The 23,788-nt window shown below is 39.8% G+C and overlaps 1 protein-coding gene across 1 annotated transcript in view; it reads left to right on the top strand.

Annotated features, from left to right (window-relative positions):
- The window catches only part of C12H3orf85 (chromosome 12 C3orf85 homolog), a 44,540-nt gene extending 21,415 nt beyond the window's left edge, over nt 1-23,125 (top strand). Inside the window, exon 5 of the mRNA XM_076943001.1 lies at nt 22,962-23,125. Coding sequence (XP_076799116.1) covers nt 22,962-23,090 — 129 coding nt within the window. The 3' untranslated portion in view covers nt 23,091-23,125. The remainder of the gene's footprint in view (nt 1-22,961) is intronic.
- The last annotated feature ends 663 nt before the right edge of the window (nt 23,126-23,788 follow it).

The raw sequence follows: 23,788 nt of genomic DNA, 5'->3' as shown, positions 1-23,788 counted from the left end.
TCTAAAGAGACTGAGCCACCTCCCTTCCCACAGACAGTCCTAATTCAGTAAGACAGACAACTATTCACTTGTTTATACCAATGGAAATCATAGAAGCTCTAATTACTAACCTTTGTTTGGAGGAAATTTCTCAGCCAGAGGACGGAGAAGGCTTTACTGAGGAATAAGCTGTAAGTTAGATTTTTAAAGGATGAGTAAGAGTCATATATTCAATTGCTGTATTGCAACGCGCTACCTCGCCGATAAGGAGCACGCCACACTCAGGATTTTTCTGACAGCATTTATTGAACAGCTCTCAAGATGGTGAGGTGGAGGGAAGGACGCCGAGCTCAAAAAGCCCGCTGCTTAAATAGAGCTTTGGGAGACGTGCAGATCCCTCATTGGCTCAAATCTTTCATCCAATTGTCATACTCGGTTTTCGCGCCATGTGCAGGCGCATTCTCAAGTAAACCTTCCGTGAAGAACCAGGAAGCAGAAGCCGGTGCCATCTTATAATGGCGAATGAGGCTCCTCACACTGCATGATGGCTTTTCTCTATTTTTATATATTTATATAATGCATATTTACATTTATACTACACTTTAGTTATATATTTTATCCTTACAGTGTGCTTATATAGTATTACTGCTATAGTGTACATGCATATATTTTATACACTTGGGGTATGTTTCTCAAGTTAGGGTTCAATTCAAATCTGTGCTTGTAACTCCAGCAACATCCAGAACAGTGTCTGATAGGAAGAGAGTACTTGATGAGTCGATGATACTGATGTGGCATAGAAGTAGCATTTGCAAGATTCTATTATTACCCTTCTGTTACTAACAGGATGAGTAAATAAGATAATTTTTCACCATGCTGTCCAGTGAATCCATAAAAGACATGAATGGGAACTCAAATGCATTGTCCTATTCTTGGTCTTTAGTTGTATCTACACAGCAGACCCGATATCAAGAGGCATCCATCCTTCTGTGACAATTTATTACAATTTAAATAGAATCGCAGGAATGGCAACTACTGTACATACAGCACTAGTTAAATATGAGGAGTTTTATTTTCATGTGTTGATTTTACTAATTCCATGTATTTCCCTCGGATTGATCTAAGCATCTCAGACAATTGAAGCAGGCAAGATTGTGTCATTATCTTCCATGAAATAATCTAGATGATCTGGAAGGATGTAAACCAAGCTTGTTGATAGTTGTCTATGAGGAAAAGACATGTCTTCATACGTCTGTGGAGGGAGAAGGGCACGATTGGAAATGAGCTTAAACAGATCTTTAATTTAGTATCCTTATAAGATGCTAAGTTACATGTTAATCATGAAATCAAAATCATTTTAAATTAAAAAAAACAGGTGCCAAGTTAGGGAAGTTTTGGACTTGTTTTATTTTCTAAGTTTCCTACTTCCATTTCTAATTTTATGAGCATTTGAATCTGTGAGTGGGTACCTGTACATGAGTGCAGGTGCCTGCAGAGGCCAGAAATATTGTATCCCAGCTGCCTAATATGGGTGTTGAGAACTGAACATGTGATTCTCATAACTGCTGGTCAGTGTTCTGTTGCTGTAAAGAGACACCATGTCCACTGCAACTCTTAAAAATATTTAACTGGGGCTTGCTTAAATTCTCAAAGGTTTAATCCATTTTCAGCATGGCAGTAAGCATTGTGCCATGCAGGTAGACATGGTGCTGGAGAAGTAGCTGAGAGTTCTACATCCAGATCCACAGGAACAGAAGAGAGATGTGGGACCTGACTTGGGCTTTTGAACTCTCAAAGCCCCTCCCCAGTGACACACTTCCTCCAAAAAAGGCCATACCTCCTAATCCTTTTAAATATTGCTGCTTCCTAGTGGCCAAGCATTCAAATATATAAGCCTATAGAGCCCATTCTTAATCAAACCACTGCACCATGTGTCTAGCTCCCAGACTTGCTTTCTAATCAAAGACTTTGACATGGACAGTGGTTGGCTAGTGTTACTTTAGCAACAGTGATGCAGATAAAGCATTAAACAAACAAAACCAAAGTAATGGATACATTACAGCATGCCTCTCCTGTTCATTTTTTCTCATTTCCATACAGAAAATTTTACAAGATTTTAATGAGACATGGAGGTCTATTTACTTTCCAATTTCAAAGAAAGTATATTTCAAAATAATAGTTCATATAAATATTACTTTATGGAATCCTGCATATTACCCTAAACAATCCAAAAAGCCTTACTCATTGTTAGTAATAGTTTCAGTTATGGTTATGGTTGCTTTGATGAAATATCATAACCAAAAACTACTTGGGGAGGAAAGGTTTTATTTCACTTACAGTTTGAGGGCAGGTTCTTACACAGAACAGGTACCTAGAGGCAGGAGCTGATGCAGAGGTCTTGAAAGGGTGCTGCTTACTGGCTTGTTATACATGGCTTGCTCGGCCTGTTTTCTTAGAGAACCCAGAACCACTAGTTCAGAACTAGCACCACCCACAATGGATTGCATCTTCCCCATAAATCACAAATTAAGAAAGTGCCCTGTAAGCACGTTTGCAGCCCAATCTTATGAAAACATTTTCTTTTCTTTTTTTTTTTTTTTTTTTTTTTTCCGGTTTTTTCGAGACAGGGTTTCTCTGTTTAGTCCTGGCTGTCCTGGAACTCACTCTGTAGACCAGGCTGGCCTCGAACTCAGAAATCCGCCTGTCTCTGCCTCCCAAGTGCTGGGATTAAAGGCGTGCGCCACCACCGCCCGGCATGAAAACATTTTCTTAATTCTCAGATGATGTTAGCTTGTGTCATGTTGACATAAACCTAGTCAATATAGTACTTAAGACAGTCTCCTGATTAATCACAATGGCTGCACTGTAGGGAACTTTGCAGTGAGGCAGAGATACTAATGCCACAACACAAGCATGGAATGACTGGCAGTAAGAGGAGTATTTAGCTGCACACTGAGGGCTCCATGACATATAAACAATCTTACAGGGACAAAAAGATTAAACAAAACAAAACTCACCTATATCAAATGCTGACATGGAGACAGAGCAACAACAATGCTTATTTGCTGCTGGTGAAGCTCCAAAATAACACATCTACGTTGAAGGACATTTTTCAAGATTTTGACGAAGCTTAAGCACAGTCCTATAAACTCCATCAAGCACCCTTCTAAGCCTTTATCCAATTATGTTGAAAACTTAGATCAACATAAAAACCTGAATATGAGTGTTTATAGCAGCACCTCATTGTCCTGAACTGGATGCAATCAAGACATCCTTCAGTGAATAAAACAAACAAGCAAAAAAGGTATATCCACACAGTGGGATATTATTCAGCCATTAAAAAAAAAAAACTATCAAGCCTTGAAAAGCCACCATGCTAAGTAAGAGAAGCCAGTAGAATGGATTGTATGTTATATGAATCTAAGTATATGACACTTTAGGAAGGCATAACTCTAAAGAATATAATGATAACCAGATCTGTGATGTCAGAGGCTTGGGGTCTGAGAGGGAAGAATTGGGCTATGGGGATGTGTCCTTAAAAATAATTTCTGATGTATTGGAGGCTGCAGAGTTTATGCATCTATAGAACTGTACAACACAGACACCTTGCCTTACTACAGTCTATAGGCTGTGGTAGTGATAATAAGGTAACATTGGTTTATTAATTATAATAGACAGACTGTACTGGTACAAGATATTTATAAGGGATATTATATTGCATACATGTGAATTGTCTGCTAAGTTTCTATAATTCTAACATTTCCAATATTTGATGTCTAACTTCAAAAAGAAACTGAAGAAGCCAGTATACAAGGAAAGAGCCTTGCATGTTCGTGAGCTGACAGAATTAATATTGTGTGAAATGGCTATCTCACCAAAAGTAATCTCAGATTCAAAGCAAGCCCCATCAACATTCCAATGACATTCTTCAGAGAACTATTTTTAAAACTCAAAAATTTGAGACAGAAATACAACAAAAGACTACATATAGCCAAAGTAATCCTAACTGAGGAAAGAAAACTGTTGGAGGTATCATAGTGTCTGACACTGAATAATACCACAAAGCCAAAGTGGCAAAGACAGGATGGTGCTGGCATAAAAACAGTGGATCAATGAAGGAAAGTAGAAACCGAAAATAAACCTATACACACAGCTATAGTCACTTAATTTTCTATAAAAGTGTCAAAAACATACACTAGAAAACAGGCAGCCTATTCAACAAGTGATGCTGGCAAACTTGATAAACATCTGAAAAAAGAATGATATTAGATCTATATTTCTCACCCTGCAGAGGAATCGATATAATATGGATCTAATACTTCAATTTAAAGGTAAAATGCTGAAACTGCTAAAGAAAAACACAAGAAATGACTTTAAGATAGAGACATGAGCAAGAACTCTCTGCACAGGAAACAGGCCCAAGAATGAATGAATGCATGGGACTGCATGAAAAACTTGCACAGCAGAGGAAACTCTCAGAGTAAACAGACAGCACACAGAATAGGAGCAAACCTTTGGCACTGGTGCTCAGTCAGAGAATTAGCATCTAGACTATATAAGAAATGCAGAATTAAAATTATCCATGGCTTGAGGTCAGTATTTCCATTTTGGTCAAACCCCAAGAATAACATATATAGCTTGATCATGCTAGCCCTTTTTGTCCTGGGAATACTTTTATTCCCACCCATCATGCTAAAGTTTGTCTCTAACAACATTGACATGTTGGCAGCGAAAGTACTTGACTTGAAACTGAAAATAGACCCCCAGACAGAGTTATTAATTTAACAGGCTGCCAAGCCAAGCATGGGTAAGATTCTGCACAGAGCCCTACCAACCTAAGACAGAAGTGTGTTGCTTTTGATAATGCATACTCCATGATGGGTAAGGAAGGCATTCTTGTTAGAACCACCTAAAACAGGTTCAGTCTGGTTTGTGCAATTAAAAGGGGGAGATGTGGAGAGGTTTTGGGGCTGCTTAGCAGGAATTTGACAAGGAAATGGGCTGCTAGGAAGGAATCTGACATTAGGCTAGAACAAAGAAGTAATTTCAGGCAGGAATTTAAATCTTAAGCTAGAACAAAGAAGTAGGCTTCAGGCTTGAAAATTACTTTAGGTTAGGACAGGGAAGTTGGCTTAGATATTTTGATCATCCTGATAAGCCCTTAGAAACAGTGATCATGGGAGTGATTGTGGGATTCTGTTTACTCTCCTGCTTGTTCCTTAACTATTTGCATCTATTGTATTGCTAGTTCCTCATCCTAGAACTGACCTAAATACTTGCATGTAATTTAAATGGCATAAAAGCAAAAAAGGAGGAGGAGGAGTACAATATAGGGTTAATGGGGGGTGGGGAATGGGAAAAGAGAATAACATCTGAAATGTAAAATAAAGTATCGAATAAAAGAAAAAAGTAAAAATACTACCAATCAATAAATGGGCTAATGAAAGATAGTTGCACATGCTTGTAATGACATCGTTGTTGAGGCAAGAGGGTTCATAGGGTTTTGCCCACTGCCAGCCTGGATCCAAGTTCAGTAAGTATGCACATATACACAAGCATGCTCATATTTTTAAAAACACTCCCAGAGAACATTGACCACACTGGCATGGAAGATCTGCAGAAGGACAAAAAAAGGAAGGGGTCACTTAGTGTCCATAGTTAAGAGGCTTCTTTTATTCTGTTGGACCTCCAGACTATAGAATGATGTCACCCATAGTTAAGATGGGACTTCCCACCTCAATCAATATAGATCATTGCCATGCCCAAACATTTCTTTCCGTGGAGATTTTAAATGGCCTGAAGTTGAGAATCAAAATTAACTATCACAGTATCTAAAACAGTGCCTGAACATGTAGCCATCAGGGAAATGCAGATTAAAACCACTTTGAAATACTATTTCACCCCAGTTAGAATAGATATCATCAAGAAAATTGATAACAAGTAGTGCTGTTGGCAAGCATGTGGGGGGTACAGGGGAAGGAACCCTTATTCATTGTAGGTGGAAGGATGAAATAGTCTAGCCACTAAGGAAATCAGAGTGTTGGCAATCTCAAAATACTAAAAATATTCTCTGAGAGGCTCTACCAGCAGCTGCCTGAGACAGATGCAGATACCCACAGCAAGGCATTGGACTGAGGTCTGGAACCCCTATGAAAGAGTTAGGGGACAGGTTGAAGGAACTGAAGGGAGTGACAACCTCATAATAACACACCAACAGTGTCAACTAATTTGGATCCATGGGAACTCCCAGAAACTAAGCCACTAACTAAAGACCATACACAGGATGGTCTGAGGCAATTATATATATATATATATATATATATATATATATATATATATATATATATATCATCAGAGGACTGCCTTGTCTGGCCTCAGTGGGAGAAGATATGCCTAATCCTGTAGAGACTTGTTGCCACAGTGGGATGTTGTCTCTCAGGGAGGAATGAGAAGGTGGATGGAGGAAGATCTCTTTGAGGGGGGACTGAAATGAGAGGAGAACATTTGGGATGTAAATAAATAAAATAATTAATTAATAAAAAATGTAACTACCATATACCTCAGATATACCACTCCCATCCGTGCTTATTGTTGACCTAGTCACACACAAAAAAGTGAACAATAGGACACATGGGTCATGAATATGGCAAGAAAGCTGTTGTGGGTGGAAGATTACAAAGAGATGTGGGAAGAGAGGCAACATGGATAATTGTTTGGAAAATGCCATGATCAAACAATATCTTGTATGTTAATTAAAAGTAAATATTTTTAAATGATGCCTGATTTTTTTTTTAACAAGGATTTTTAAAAGCACCGCTCTGAATTGTAAAACTACAGTGGTACTAGTATCCATCCGCTTCCCCAAGTTCTTCACTGTTGGGCCTTTTCAAAACACAGAACCATGAAAATGTCACAAGAAGATCTACTATTTTGTAAAATTAAAATATGCTAATAGATAAAAACAATATGTAGGTGCTAGAATAAGTGGTTAAATGAAAATTAAACATAATTTTTACCTAATATTGGAAAACTCATGATTCGGAGACTAAAAGCATATAAAACCTCCTTTTAAATAAAAGCTTATGGTTAAGTACTTTTAATTCTTCTGATGAAGTATTTTTGATATGATCATACCTTCAAGGTCCAAAAGGACACACCAGGAAGAGCATGATTTGAGGAATTTTTTTCATACGCAGCTTCACAATAATTACAAGCTGGAGGGCCAGGAAGATGACTTAGAGGCTGCAAGTGCTTAGTTACAAGTCTAATGGCCTGAGTGTGATCCCAGGAACACACTGCGGAAAGAGAGAAGAGACTCCTGGAAGTTGTCCTCTGACCTCCACACATGAGCACACATGACAATATTAATATTTCTTTGTAAATTTTTATAAAAATTACATGATGTGCTGAAATTAAATCTTGCATTCTTATCAGCAAGTCAAGTTATATTCTTACGCCATTATTAAGGCCCACAAGTCTTCTTTTGTAACTTTCTAGAGATTCCACAGTTGTCTCGGTGCCCCTCTTAGTCCCCTCTAGTTCTAACCTTTGCACAACTTGGCGCTTATTTTCCCTTTGTCCCATCAATCTATTGTGTTGTGGGGTAACTTTGAGACAAGAGACTGTGTGCATATGCTTTTTGCATAGCTTGATATGGTGTTCTGGAACTGAGTTTCTCAAATAAGGACAAGCAGAATAGCTCGAGCTGATACTGGATGCAAATCTTCACCCTGCTGTTTCTCAGCATGCTAGTACCAAAAATCAAAGAACTGGACAGATTGTAAGTAGAGGTCATCCATTTCCTTGCAAGTCACAGTGTGGTTGGTGACAGTCAGCTTGCTGGGAATGTGGGATTTCAAGCCTCTTCTTGGACCTGCTAAATCAGACTGTGTTTTACCAGTATCTTTGAGTTGTTTGCTTATTTGCGATATGCCACTTCACACCAAGTGACATCCCCACCTGCACTGGATGCTGTACTCACAGGGGCTTGCTGTTTCATATGGCAGCTCTTTCTAACTCTTCTTTGAAAGTATCCAACTCACTATTATTTTTAATCTTTGTATATATATGATATATGTGTGTATACATGCACGTGTATTCATGTGTGACTGCAGGCATACACATGTTATGATACGCACGGGAAGGTCAGAGACAACCTTGGTTGTCAGTCCTTGCAATCTACTGGCTTGAGACAGTGTCTCTTGTTCAGTTCAGTGCTGTGAACAGCACTGTGAGTAGCTGGCCATTCTGTTTCCTCCTTCCATCTTGCTATAAAAGCGTTATGATTAGATACTGCCTATCTAATACAACTTTACACTGGGTTATGGTTTTATCTCTTTGGCAGATAAAATACTGACCAAAAGCAATTTAGGAAATAAAGGGTTTATTTTGGCTTACAGTTCCAGCCTGAAGCTGGTCTGGCAATCAAGAAGCAGAAAGATTACCACTTCATTAGTACATAAGAAAAGGAGAGAAAGAGAAACAGATAGACAGGCAGGCAGGCAGGCAGACAGACAGACAGACAGACAGACAGATACTGATAGAAACAGACAGACAAACAGACTGAGATACCAACAGAGACAGACAGACAGACATATAGACAAAGAGAAAGATACACAGAGAGAGAATGGCTAGGCCTGAGTGTAAAACTCATATCCAGTGATGTACTTACCTTAGGAGGTTTTTCTCTTCCCAGTAAATGGTTGTGCTCCCCAACATGAGCCTATGGAACGTGTAGTGGTTGAATAGGAATACTCCCATGGGCTCATCTATCTGAATGCTTGGTCATCAGGGAGTGGTGCTTCTTGAGAGGGATTAGAAGATGTGGCCTTATTGGTGTGGGTGTGGCCTTGTTGAAGGAAGTGTGTCACAGGGGGTGAACTTTTGGATTTCAAATGCTCAAGCTGGTCCCAGTGTCTCTCTCTTCCTACTGCCTGAGAGTCTGGTTATAGAACTCTGAGCTACCATGTCAGCCTCTGTGCCGACATGTTCCCTGTCATGAAATTCATGACTAAACCTCTGAAACTATAAGCAAGCCCCAATTAAATGCTTTCCTTTATAAGAGTTGCCATAGCCACGGTGTCTCTTCCTGGCAATAGAACACTGACTAACACAGGAAGTATTTCTCACTCAAAACATTAGTTATATATAGGTTGTAGAGTGCCAAACTCAGGTCCTAAGGCTGGACCAGCTTCCAGCTTCCCAAATCATGCTTTGTCTGAGATGGGGTCTCATGTAGCTCAAGCTGCCTTAAAACTTGATATGTATCCAAAGATGACATTAAACTCTTGATCCTCCTGCACTACCTCACAAGCTCTAGGGTTATCAGTAAGCACCACCACACCTGGCTTCCAAACTACCAATTAAGATTCATTTGAAAGTGTTGCTTTAATGCTTTCTCTTGCTCAAATGAATCGATGTCTAAATTCATTAGTCCGTGGATTGCAACCAAATGAGAACTGAATTCTCCCATCCTCGTTTTGTTGTCTCCTCCACATAGTCCAACAAAATTGATCTAGCTGAGTTGCATAATAATCTTTCTGAAAAGGCTTTCCCTTATTTCCCTGCTTCTGTTGACCCCAGCCTTGTGTGGTTCTTCAGTCCTTGCAATGATTTTCCTTTCCTGTATTGATCAGCTTTATTTCAATTTAAGTATGATAAGGCAGACAGACGAAAAGATCACTACTGGAAAGCTAGTTTGTAGATCTTGATTCCCCAAAGGCAGCAGGGTATGTGAGAATGCACTGAAGCAGACAAGAGGTAGAGGAAGGGGAACCTATAGGCAATAACCTTTGATAAGGTTGCTGTGGGGAAGGAGTCAGTAAGGCTGAGTAAGTAGACTCGGGATTGTCTAATGTGAGTAACTTCAGTCAGTTCTATAGGGTGTGAAGGATGTATTGTGATGTCTGGTACCTGGTTCAAAAATGATGAGTTCTGGAGCAGGTGAGTAACAGTTTGGAGTATGAAACCCCAATAAAGGAGTTCCCTTTGGGACCAGCAAGACATCAGACGTCAAGCATCAGAAAGCAGAAAATAAAGGACCTGACCAACATATTCCCTAAAAACTTTGAAGTGCTTTTGTCTTGGTCTATTGTGAGAATATTTGTCCTGTACTTGCCTCAGATTTGACAAGTCTCTTTCTATTTATTTATATTATTTCATGTATGAAGATTTTGTCTGTGTTCATGTATGTGTACCACACGCATCCCTGGAGCCCAAGAGCAGGCCATTCAGATCTCCTGAAACTGCAGTCATGAATGGTGAGCAACCATGCCAGTGCTAGGAATCAAACCCCTGTCTTCTGCAAGAGCAACAAATGCTCTAAATGACTGAGCCGTCTTTTTAGGTAATTTGGTCATCTCAAATGGTACTTCAGCTCCTGTGCTCCATAACAATGCATAGGGGTTCAGTGGGTTCGTGGACTGATGGGAAGAGCTGATGTGAGCACAAGAAAGCTCTTACCACGACTCTTTCTCAACCCCACCTTTAAGACAGAGATACTCTCTAGAGATTATATCTAGGTTTCAATTCAACAACCAAATTGTTCTATGATAACAAAACTAGTGTGTGCTCCAGTTGGGAAGTCAAATGGTTCTGAGTTCAGAAAATTGTCTCTCATTGGGGACTCCAACTATTGTAATAAGTTCTTTTTGCTCTGGGAGAAAATCCAAGTCTTGTCATCTACCTAGTACATGACCTTGCCAAAAGCTTGGTAAGCACTCATTGCCTTGCAGTAGAACATGATACGTGTGAGTACATCCATTGGAATACACATGTGTGTACACTCACAAGCTGACACATATACATGTGTTTACATCAATAGATACACAAATACACATGAACGTGCTCACATCCTTAGGTACACACAGATAAATGTGTCTGTGTATGTGCATGTGTGTGTGTGCTCACATCCATGGGAATGCACATATTGATGTACACACATGTATGTGAACTCACATAGGTACACACAGATGCTGTCACACACATATACTCACATCCACATGCTCACACACATAAATGCACACACAGATACACACACATGTGTATACTCACATCCAAAAATATACACACACTTTATGCACATAGACTCATGCACACTCTGAAATGTTTGTGACAGAATATTCTGGCTATAAGAGGAACATCTATGTCAACTCCATAAAGGCTCAGGGAATGTCACAGAAAAAGTGGTAAAAAGCATGCATAACCAGGAGGAAGGCAGTGTGGCATGCACATTTCCAGGCATGGCATGGCTATTACACACTTGAATTTACAGCAGCAGTGATTGGCTTCACAATATCTGCACAAGGCTTGGACCATCAACATCCTGCCTCAGTGTGGAGGTGCTCATGGAACACCCACACCCACCTCTCCCTGAAGATATATATGCAGTTAATCGATGTTGGGGGAAAGAAGACATTGAGCGATGTAGCCACTAGTCGAGTGTCCATGTTCCTGTAAACAACCTTAATGAAACTCACTGGGTCACATACCCAAAACCAAACCAAAACGAAGAAACAGAAGGAGGGATAATTGAGAATTAAGAGGAATTGGTGAGATGGGAGAAGAATAAGACAAGCTTTGGGTGTGAATAAGGTTTGAATACATTATGTATATGAAAATGTCCTAATGAAACCCGTTATCGTGTATAATTAATATATGCTGATAAAACATTTTCCAAAGAGAATACTCTTGTAGTTGAAAAACCAAAAGGCAACCTTTAGAAGCCTTTGGGTTGTTTATGACTATACACCATTCAGAGGGTTCACAGTGTGCTCTTGGTGACAGGCCCAGTACACCTCAAATCAATGCTCGTGTTTTTTCAGAAAATTTGTATTTAAAATGCTGCATTAGAGGCTAAAGAGATAGGTGAGAGGTTAAGAGCACTGGCTGCTCTTCCAGAGGACCAGAGGTCAATTGCCAGTACCTACATGGTGGCTCACAGTCCTCTGCAACTCAAGTCCCAAAGGATTTGATTCCTTTTTCTGGCCTCTATGGGTACCAGGCACAGACGTGGTACATATACATACATACAAACAAAACAGACATATACATTTAAATAAAAAATAAAATACTACAACTTTTTAAATTTTTTTCCTTTGGATTTTGAGGCAGGATCTCTCTATATAACCCTGGATGTCCTAGAACTCACTGTGTAGACCAGATTGGCCTTGAATTCATAGAAATCCACTTGCCTCTGCCTCTTGAGGCTGGAATTTCAAACAAGTACCACCACAGATAGCCTTAAACATATTTCCCACCAAAGAATAGTGAAATACTCCATAGACATTACATTATTCATTCTTTAAAATATCTATGAAGAGGATAATAACACGGTAATGCTTGTCTGTATGAGCACCACACATGCAGGTGCGTGAAGAGGCCAGAAGAGGACGCCAAACCTCCTGGAAGTAGAATTACAGGCAATTATAAGCCACTGAATCTGGTTGCTGGGAACTAAGCCAGGATCCATTTCAAGAATGGGAAGCATTCTTATCAGATCAGCCATTTCTCTAGCCCTTCATTCTGTTTTAGCAGAAAGAACCCGAGGCTTTGAGGAAGGAATTAGCTTATGAAAGACTACACACAAGCAAAGACACGTTGATGAGCTGGCACCAGCGCATCTCAGCATGACCCTATTGCTGAAGACATCATACATATTGGTCATAGGATATGAAGAAACCAAGTTGCTACGGCTAGGAAGCTTCCTCTCTGGCTAGCTCTTCCGGTACTAGAAGGTGCTATGCAAACTCCTAAGAGAAAATAGTCATCAATAGCCCTACCAAGCTGAGAAGCCTGTGAAATGCAAAACTGATCAGAGTAGCAAGATATACCCAAGAATGCAATAGTGGCTTGAATGTAAGCGGGGGGGGGGGGGGGGGAGGGTGTTAGGAGGGAACCAAGCACTTTCTGAATGGAATTTATAGCTTACTCCACAGTGGGGAACATATGTGCCTGTTACTGTAAACGTAGCCAAATACAAATGGTTGTGGAGCTCATAGGTGAACCCATAGGTGAACATTTTATGGTCATTCTGCTAATTGGATATAGTATCAAACTGCCTTCTAAATATGTGTTTTCCTACCCACAGATGAGGGCAGCTCTGAGACCTCATTGCAGAAGTTTATTTGTGCAATGGAGGGTAGCTAATGTGGAAACTTAACAACCAACGTGTAGAAAATAAATGTCAGCTCAGCCACAAAAGATACATTTATACAACATCTCCTCCTTAAAGCTCAGGGGCTAAAAAAGATTGTAAGAGCCAGAGACTTTGGGAGCCTGGAGCAAGACAGTGTCTTCCAGACATGAAAGGGTTACTTACTTGTAAGTTCATAGCATCTGTCGTTCCCTGCAGAAGACCTGAGCAAGACCAAGCCAGTCAGTTCTCTAGCATGACACGGGACTGGGTTCATGAGCCCCATCCTTAACTGAGGAGCTATAAACAGTTGATAAAATCTGAGGGAAAGAGAATCACTTCTTTTTTCTTTCAGGGTATGCTCCTTTTAGTACTCCAATGGATGTCCTCAAACCCAGGAGTATGAGTAACACATGCTGGAGGCAATGGGTTAAAACAATAAAATGAAAGGACATCAAGTTGGGAGGTAGTTGGGTTGGACATCTAGTTGGGTGTCGTGGCTATGGGAGGAGTTGAGGAGATGAGTTGGAGTTCTATAGAGTCAAGATATGTTGCGAGAAATTCTCAAATAATGTTATTTTAAGTTGCTAGACTAGTCTCTGGCCTACTGCAATAGAAATCATCTTTCTATTGCTTTTACACGAACTCTCAGGAAAACAAACACACAGATAAACTTAAGCATGTTTGTGGCATTGTACCACAATTCTCATTTTAGTATAACATCACTAAAGTAAGAGCAGTTAAAAGAATGAAAGCTGGAGCTCCTTTAGGAGGAGGAGGAAGAGGAAGAGAAGAAGATAAAAGAAAATTACTCCCAGACTCCAACCAATTTGCTCAAGAGCATCCTAGACTCCAATATTTATGAGCATATATACATATACACATACATTCATACATGCATACATATACACATACATACATATACACATACATACATATACACATACATACATACACATACATACATGCATATACACATACATATATACATATACACATACATACATACATATATACATACATATACACATACATACATACATATACACATACATACATATACATGTACATACATACATTTACACATACATACATATACACATACATACATGCATATACACATACATATATACATATACACAGACATACATACATATATACATACATATACACATACATACATCCATACATATACACATACATACATATACATGTACATACATACATTTACACATACATACATACATACACACATATACACATACATATACACATACATACACACATACACACACATATATGGGGGAGTATACGTATAAGCTATGAGACTAGAAAAGGAACACAAGAAAGTGAAAGGAGTTTCTGAAGAAGAGAAAGAAAATAAATCACAGGTGGCATAAGGGCAGCTAGGAGACTACTGGGTTGGAACAGTAGAAGGGGCCTGGGGTGCAGGATCATGATGAGAGGGTGGGGCATGGGCTGAGCAAAAGCAAGTAATGTGTGCATGTGCCAGAATGAAACAGTACTTTCTACTCTAATTTATAAGTTTTATTAAGCAATGTATTTTAGATACAAAACATACAAACAAAAAACTAGCCATTACTTTCTTGCTACTTTCAATTGATGCTTGAAAACAGGTGTGGGGTGATCAGCTCAAAAGAGCAGATGACCAACACCACCTGAGTGCTTATGCTGTTTTTCTGGCACCTTCGAATACTTCCTGGCATATGTAACCTTTATCTAGCAGCAATGAGCTAGCAAACAGCCAGCTGAAAAGGGCACAACAATTTACATTTCAAAGGGAAAGAAAATATGCACTGAAAATAATCACCTTCTCATTTCCAAGTTTTTATTACAGTTCACATTTACATCAGGACTGAAAGAAAAGCTGTTCCTATCAAAGATGATAGATAGATAGATAGATAGATAGATAGATAGATAGATAGATAGATAGATAAGACAGGTGATAAATGGAGAGAGACAGAGACAGAGATAGAGACAGAGATATGATAGATTTATTCCAAGCAGAGCAGACATAAAAATCAAACAAAAATTGCGATGTGGTAGGGCATCTATCCGAGTCTAAGGGATGTTCACTTGGAGTTGCATTCATCTTTCAGAACAGGCAATGATCTGGAGACCCAACACTGGGAAGAGTCTCATTGCACATGACACTGTAGCAGGAGGACCTTCCAGACATAACATGAACAACATGCTCTCATTGGGTTTGAATAACAAGACAGGAAATGGGGAAATGGCATATCTGTAAGGGCAGGGCCAGGCACTAGGAGCAGCATCAGGTGCATGGTTGGAGGCACAGCTACCATCTTCTCTGGTCATGATGTGTCATTATGAGAGATCATTGACTTTTCCGTATCACACAAACTGCAAGATTTTCAGACAGTTGTATGAAAAACTGACTTGCATTTAAAATTACATAGTTCATATTTCACAATCTTATTCCCGATAAATACATTTTGTTTTCCTTCTAATAAAAGAGTACACAAAATTCCATATTGGAGAAGTGAGTTTTCATTTTTTGTTTTGTTTTGTGGTGGTTTTGAGACAAGGTCTCTTGTAGCTTAGGCTGACCTGGAATTCACTATTTAACTGATGATAATCTTGAACTTGTGATTTTCTTGCCTCCACTTTTCTAATTCGGGGATTGCAAGCAAGTACCATCATGCCTGAGTAGGCAGTGTTCAGGATAGAAGTGAGGGCTTTGTGTGCCCTAGGCAAGCACTCTCCCAACTGTGCTATATCTCCAGCTTTCACAGACTCTGCATGAAGGGATCACAAATATTTTAACATTGTATGTCATATAGCTCTCTGTGTCATATTTTGTACTTACCTTTAAAATAACTTTGTTATTGTATCATTTAATTAATTATTGTCCTTTTGTGTCTTTATTAATTATATGTGCAAGTATGTATTTGCACAGGGGTCCAGGTGTCTGCAGAGTCCAGAAGAGGGCATTGGACTGATTGGCACTGAATACACAGGTGGTTATGAGCATTATATGCATTAAATAAAGCACTGGGAGTGCAAATGCACTAAGAAAATTTTAAAATATGCAGAATATGATTGGGTTGGAGCTATGGCTTGGTAGGTAAGCGTACATATTGCTTTGACAAAGGAAGAGAGTTTCCATTACCCAAGTACCCACGTCAGATGACTCTTTTCACTCTCTTTTCACTGAACAAGTGCCAAGTTCCAGAAGAAGCCTGAGAAACTGCACAAATTGGGAGCAAAGCAAACAAAGGTGGTGAGTGGTGCTTGAGTTATTATTAGAAAAAAAGAAAGAAAGAAAGAAAGAAAGAAAGAAAGAAAGAAAGAAAGAAAGAAAGAAAGGGAAGAAGGGATGTCCAAATAGACAAGCTGGGAAATGGGTGTGAGCCATCATAGATGACCAACAAAGAAACAGTGAGTGATTTTCAGAGTAAGAATAGTATTTTTAAAGGTAAAGGAGATAAAATAATCATCATAGGGAATGGCATGCAGTGTCTGGCAAGGAAGCATGGAGTACTCACAAAGAATGGTCTCCACCGTGGTCATCAGGGCCATACTGGGAGATATTTTACTAAACATAAACATCATAATGGAGAGATGGGTAGTTCACAACATTTACTTATTCATTCAATTCACTGAACAAATACTACTGTGTGTAAAACATTTGGGGGTTATTGTTATCAAGAGTTTGGGGAGACTCTAACTGAGACTCCTAGCAGTGAGGAATATGAAGCCTGAAGTGGCAACCTCCCATACACAGTCAGGACTTCCAGTAAAGGAATAAGGACACCAACTCACCCACAAAACCTTTGACCCAAAAAAGTGTCTTGCTTACAAGATACACGGGGGCAAAGATGAAACAGAGGTGGAGAGAATGGCCAACCAATGACTGCCCCAACTTGAGACCCAACCCATGGGCAAGAACCAGTCCCTGCCACTATTAATGATACTCTGTTAGGCTTGCAGAGCCTAGGATAACTGTCCTCTCAGAGGCTCCACCCAGCAGCCAACAGAAATAAATGCCGAGACACAGCCAAACATTAGATGGAGCTCTGAGAGTCTTGTGGAAGAGTTGAGGGAAGGATTGAGTGACCCAAAGGTGATAGGGACTCCACAAGAAGACCATCAGAGTCAACTAATGTGGACCCTTGGGGGCTCCCAGAGACTGAACTACCAAGCAAAGAGCAAGCATGGGCTGGACCTAGGCCCCCCCAACAGATATGCAGAAGATGTGAAACTTGATGTTCATGTGGGTACCCCAACAACTGGAGTAGGGGACTTTTCCTAAATCTGTTGCCTGCCTGTGGATTCCATTCACTTATCTGGGCTGCCCTGTCTGAGCTTAGTGGGAGAGGATGCACCTAGTCCTGCAATGACTTGATATGCCAGGATGGGGTGATACCCAGGAGCCCTCCCTTCTCTGAGGAGAAGGGGATGAAGGAGGGGTATGTGAGTGGGGGGACTAGGAGGAGAATTGGGTGCAATCCTGGTATAAAGTGAACGAATAAACAAATAAGTGGAAAAAATAGTTAAACAAATAGAAGATGTGCTTTTGAGTAAGCCTTAGGTAAGCGGCTTCCTTTGGCTATTGTTACATAAGGATATTTTAAAACTGCTCCTAGATCTCTGTCACTTTCTCTCAATTTGAAGTTTTGGTTACAGAGATTGTATACCTATAAATATATATTCAATTCCAATGTTTCCCAAACTAAGGATCCATTAGTTCTTATTCCATACATAGACCTCTCCTATGTGCCATCTGTGAAATCAGCATGGCAATTTGTTAACTAAATATTAACTCTTGGGACATTTTTTAAGCACTAACAAACTTAGCCATAAACTTTCCTGACCCCAAGCAATGCCAGTGCTCATTCAGCTGCTACTCCTGTAAGAAAAGGGAAAGGTATGGAAGGATTTTATTTTTATTTTTTTTCTATCATCGGCTGAGCTCCCATGAAAAGAATTCAAATGAGCCTTGGTTTTGACAAAGCTGGCTTGTCACACTGGATTTAAACAAGCAGAAGTAAGAGGAGAGAACACAGAGATGAAGCAGAGTCATTACCGTGCAATGTGACTTGAGCGCTTCCTGCTTTGCAGCTCAGTTCCTCTACTCCAGGTCCACTCATTCGTTGACCCTGGTCAGTCTGAAATCCAGAGTCCCCACTACCGTTAATTGTCTGTCACACCAAGTCCTTCCTTCCCTCTTCTCAGAGCATAAGGGACATGGTCCTTTATTGTGAGTTTCTTGTAAACATCTACGACTGCCTCTCTAGATATCTGTACTGGCTGGTTTTGTGTGTCAACTTGACACAAGCTGGAGTTATCACAGAGAAAGGAGCCTCCCTTGAGGAAATGCCTCTATGAGATCCAGCTGTAAGGCATTTTCTCAATTAGTGATCAACTATGGGAGGGCCCCTTGTGAGTGGTGCCATCCCTGGGCTGGTAGTCCTGGATTCCATAAGAAAGCAAGCTGAGGAAGCCAGGGGAAGCAATCCAGTAAGCAGCATCCTTCCATGGCCTCTGCATCAGCTCCTGCCTCCAGGCTCCTGTCCTATGCGAGTTCCAGTCCTGACTTCCTTTGGTGATGAACAGCAATGTGGAAGTGTAAGCTGAATAAACCCTTTCCTCCCCAACTTGCTTCTTGGTCATGATGTTTTGTGCAGGAATACAAACCCTGACTAAAACAATATCCTAGATATTGATTAACGTAATACTTTGCTTGATTCATGTAACTATGCTACAGTTGGACACACACACAACATACACACACACACACACACACACACAGAGAGAGAGAGAGAGAGAGAGAGAGAGAGAGAGAGAGAATCTTGCTTTAATTTGTGACCTAAAATCTCTCCTGTGAACCTTTGATGCAAAAAAAAAAAAAAAAAAAAAAAAAAAAAAAAAAAAAAAAAAAAAAAAACACTTTCTTACTTCTTTCCTGACAGACCAGCGTTGAGCCAACACCTCTTCCCTTTGACGAGCATCTGGCAGGCACCCTTCCTCTCTTCCCACTCTTGTTCAATAACCTTAGTTTTTCTTCCTCTAAGATCAAAGAAAATAAGATCAAAGTTGGAGTGATGGCTCAGTGAGTGAAAAATGCTTGTCACACAGCCCTGACAGTTCAGTTCCCAGAACCCAACCATCGTAGTCAGTGTCTATCACTGTGAAGAGACAGCATGGCCACAGCAGCAACTCTTATAAGAGAAAACATTTCATTGGGGTTTGCTTACAGTCTCAGAGGTTTAGTCCATTTTCAGCATGGCAGGCAACATGGCGGCATGCAGACCTGGTGCTTGAGAGGTATCTGAGAGTTCTGCATCCAGATCTGCAGACATCAGGAAGAAATCGAGAGAAAGCCACTGAGCAAGGATGGGGCTTCTGAAACCCAAAAGCCCACCTCCAGTGACACTTTTTCACCAACAAGGCCACACCTACTGCAACAAGGTCACACCTCTGTATCCTTCTCTCTAATGACCAAACATTGAATATATATGGGCCTATAAGCCCATTCCATTCAAAGTACCACACCAACCCACAGCAAAAGGAGAGAATCAACTCCAGAAGCTGTCCTCTGACTTCCCCAGGTATGGTCTGGCACAAGCAAGCCTCTGCACTCACACATAATACACTCAGATATGCATGATCAATAATAATGAATAAAAATATTTTAAAAAATAGAACCACTAACAAGGTAACCATATATTCCTAACCACATCTACCAGCTTACTTGTGCCAATACCTCTAGATGATCATACTTCAAAGTATAAGATATCTGTACTCCTGACTGGGGATTCTTCTCTGTTGCTGCATCCGTCTTTTTCTTCGGCCAGCAATTATGTGAGACAATGCTCAATACAAATTACAAAAAAAATAAAAATAGAAACCACAGTGGGATACCACTGTAGCCTAATTAGAATAGCTATAATCAGAAATAAATAAGATCAGATGAAGATGTAGGGAAATGATGCTTTTAATATGATCACCGGCCCAGGCCAAGCTTAGACTTCCTTTATAGCTCGGGTTGGCCTTGAATTTCTGTTCCCACCTTCTAAGTGCTGGTATTGGAGATGTGACTACACTTGGTTTATGCCGTGCTAGGAGAAGATCCATGGCCTCATGCATGCTAAGTAACATTGTACTAACTGAGCTACATACCCAGCCATGAAAAAAAAATGATTATATATAGTTGATAGAAAAATAGATTAGGACAGTTATTATAGAAAATAGTATAAAAGTTTTTTTCAAGAAATTAAAAATAAAAGTATAATAGGACTTAACTACTAGTAGTTATATATTCAAAAGAAATAAAAAATCATTATACCATCTTCATGCTAATGTGGTAACATGTATCTGTTATCCCAATACTTGGAAGGCTGAGGCAAGAGGATCATGAATTTGCCATTAGCCAGACTACATATAGAGTTCAGGCCCAGCCTATGTGCAGAAAGCAGAAGGGGGGAAGAGGAGAGAGAAGGAGGAAAGAAAAGAGAGACTCATGCGTATTAAAGCTCTATTCGTGATAGCCATGGCGCAGAATCATCCAAGATGTCTATCAGTGGATAAACTGACTTTTTAAAAGAAGCAAAACTCAAGTTGATTTCATAAAACTGGAGAGTGATCACTGAAGATTAGGAAGCAGTATGTCAGAGGAGGCTGGATAATGGGCACCAGAAGACAGTTATGTAGGAGGAAGAAGACTGTTCATTTGTTTTCCTGTTTTGTTTTGATCCAGGGTATTACTATATGCCCAAGTACACTTCAAATTCATTATGTAGTCCAGACTGCCTTTGAGCATGTAATCTCCCTTTCTCAGCTTCACACGTGTAAGGATTTCAGGCATGTGCCAGTACACCTGCAAGAATTAACTCCTAGTGTCCTCTACCACATGTCAGCATGGTTTCTCACATTTACCTAATATACACTTTATGAACTAATTGAGAGAAATGCAAGGTTTTCCAATACACAGAAATAACAAAAACGTAAAGTGATGGGAACAGGAATTAATTTAATCGTATCATTACATAATATGTATGTGTATTAGTTATCTCACTGCGGCCTATATGAACATACAATTGTTACGTGTCAATATAAAATAAGCTGATAAGAAGAGGTAAATTCATGATACATGAAAAGTGCTTAGTCAGCATTCTCTTCAGTACACCTGCATGGTGTTGCTGACAGAATGCTGTGCATACAGCACAGTAAGAATGATTTCTTTGCAATGCTGGGCACCGAACTCACAGTTTTGTATATGTTAAGTAAATGCTATACTGAGCTACAACCCAGATAGATAGATAGATAGATAGATAGATAGATAGATAGATAGACAGATGAGCGATTTTCTCTTAACTTGATAATACATTATTGTAATTATTTTATGTTTGAACTTTTAATCTTCTTTACCTAATTTATAAGTTAAACTTTATTGCCAGGCATAGTGGATCATGCCTTTAGTCCCAGTACTTAGGAAGCAAAGTTGGAGGGAATCTCTGTGATTTCAAGGCCAGCCTAGTCTACAGAGCTAGTTCCAGGACAACTAGAGCTTCATAGTTAGACCTGTCTCAAGAAAGGAAGGGAGGGTTGGAGGAAGGGAGGGAGAGAGAGAGAGAAAGAAAGGGGAGAAAGAAAGAAAGAAAGAAAGAAAGAAAGAAAGAAAGAAAGAAAGAAAGAGGAAGAGAGAGAGAAAGAGAGAAAGAGGAAGAAAGAAAGAAAGCTTTACTATAGGAAAAAGTGTTACAGGGTTTCATGGTTAACACAATTACAGACGCTCACGGTAGTCTTACATCTTTCAGTGGACTGGGATCAGCTACTGTGTCAGATCTTCACCCAAGTTACTCAGCCTTCATCCTATAAATCCTTTATGGTCAGGTGGCACATAGTCAAGACTACGACATGTTGTAGCTTGAGTGTACTTACTATTGGACAACTGTGTTCTGATGATGGTTTGTCCTGCCTCCATGAACACAATTCAACCCTCAGTGTTATCTCTGAATATCCATCACTGAGCTTGTCACGTTCTCACATGGAAAGGTGATAAAGCAGTCCTAAGCAAAGTGAAATTACCCGAAGACATCAGTAACTTAATAAATAAGGGTAGTAGTTGCAAGAAAAATCTATTTTACATATTAAAATCAAGATGAAAAGAAATTTCTGTTAAAAAAGAGGGAACCAGAGACCAGCGACTAGCAGGATAAATGATAGGACAGCAATGAGTGAGATGTGAGCCCTTCCCTGAGGCACAGTCAGCTGAACATAGTGCTTAAATGGGAAGACCTGGGTAACTGCAAATGGATCCTTCCAGGACAGTGCGAAAACAATCTTAGAAAAAGACTGCAATTCTTGAACATTTGCTAAGTTCCAGATCCTTATGCATGCTTTACATGCACACTTGTTCTTTATTTGTTTACTTATTTGTGGCACTGAGGCTTCTCTCTGGGGCCTCACACATGGCAGGTAAGTGCGGAAAGACTTAGCTATTCTGGTCCATTCATTTGCTATGTGTTAGTTAGTTAGGCTTTGTCTGTTGTGTAGACAGGATCTTGCCATGTAACCCAGGCTGTTTCTCAACTTGTGAACCTCTTGCCTTGGCCTCCAGGGTGCTTGCATATTTTGTTGTGGCATTGCAATTGCATGCTACAACGCCCAACCTAAGTCACTTAATCTTTCTCATAACACTTCACATCATGTGGCTACCATTACGATCTCTGAAAAACAAAGCAACACGCTCACGACCACATCACTAGGAAGTGAGGAGGCCATAGGTTAAACCCAGACAGCGGGTTTGAAGCACACTGTTACTTTTAAATAAAAATAAAACCTTTATTGGTATGTATTTCAGGTAATGGAAGCTATTTTTAAAAACACAAAATTCAGCCAGGCGGTGGTGGAGCACGCCTTTAATCCCAGCACTTGGGAGGCAGAGGCAGGTGGATTTCTGAGTTCAAGGCCAGCCTGGTCTACAGAGTGAGTTCCGGGACAGCCAGAGCTACACAGAGAAACCCTGTCTCAAAAAAACAACAAAATAAATAAATAAATAAATAAATAAATAAATAAATAAATAAAAATTAAAAAAAAACAGTGTTTTTTTATTTTTTATTTTTGAGTATTTTTTTAGTATTTAGTATTTTTGAAGATCATCACTATCATGAAATTTAAAATATTTTTATCACTCAGAAGAAACCCCATATCCATTTCCTTCACTCCCCATTCCTCTAGTTGCCCAACCCTAGGAAGCACTAATCTACCTCTGAATGTAATCTACCTCTGAATGTTCCCCCTGGCCTGTATTGGGGCCTTTTGGGTGGATGCAAGTGTACAATATGTGGTCCTTTGCTGTTGATGGTCCATGTATCAGTAATCCACTTCTTCTATAACATTCCACTGCATGCGTACACACATTTTATGTATCCATTTAAATGGCTGAAGAAAGCATCTGTGTTGCTTCAGCTTTAGATTCTTATGAACTACCTGGAGAGAAGTCTCAGCTGTTAAAGGCTAGGCTGACAAGCAAAATAGAGTCTTATGAACACTCGAGTGTGAGTATTTGTGTGGACATATGTTCTCATCCCTTTGGGGTTTATACTGAGGAGTGGAATTGCTATGTCATCAGGTAACTCAGTGTTTACCATATTGAGGAATGGATACTTTGAATCACTGCATCTTCTG

Source organism: Arvicanthis niloticus, chromosome 12, assembly GCF_011762505.2.
Source record: "Arvicanthis niloticus isolate mArvNil1 chromosome 12, mArvNil1.pat.X, whole genome shotgun sequence".
Classification (NCBI taxonomy): domain Eukaryota; kingdom Metazoa; phylum Chordata; class Mammalia; order Rodentia; family Muridae; genus Arvicanthis; species Arvicanthis niloticus.
This window is presented reverse-complemented; position numbering and strand designations above follow the sequence as displayed.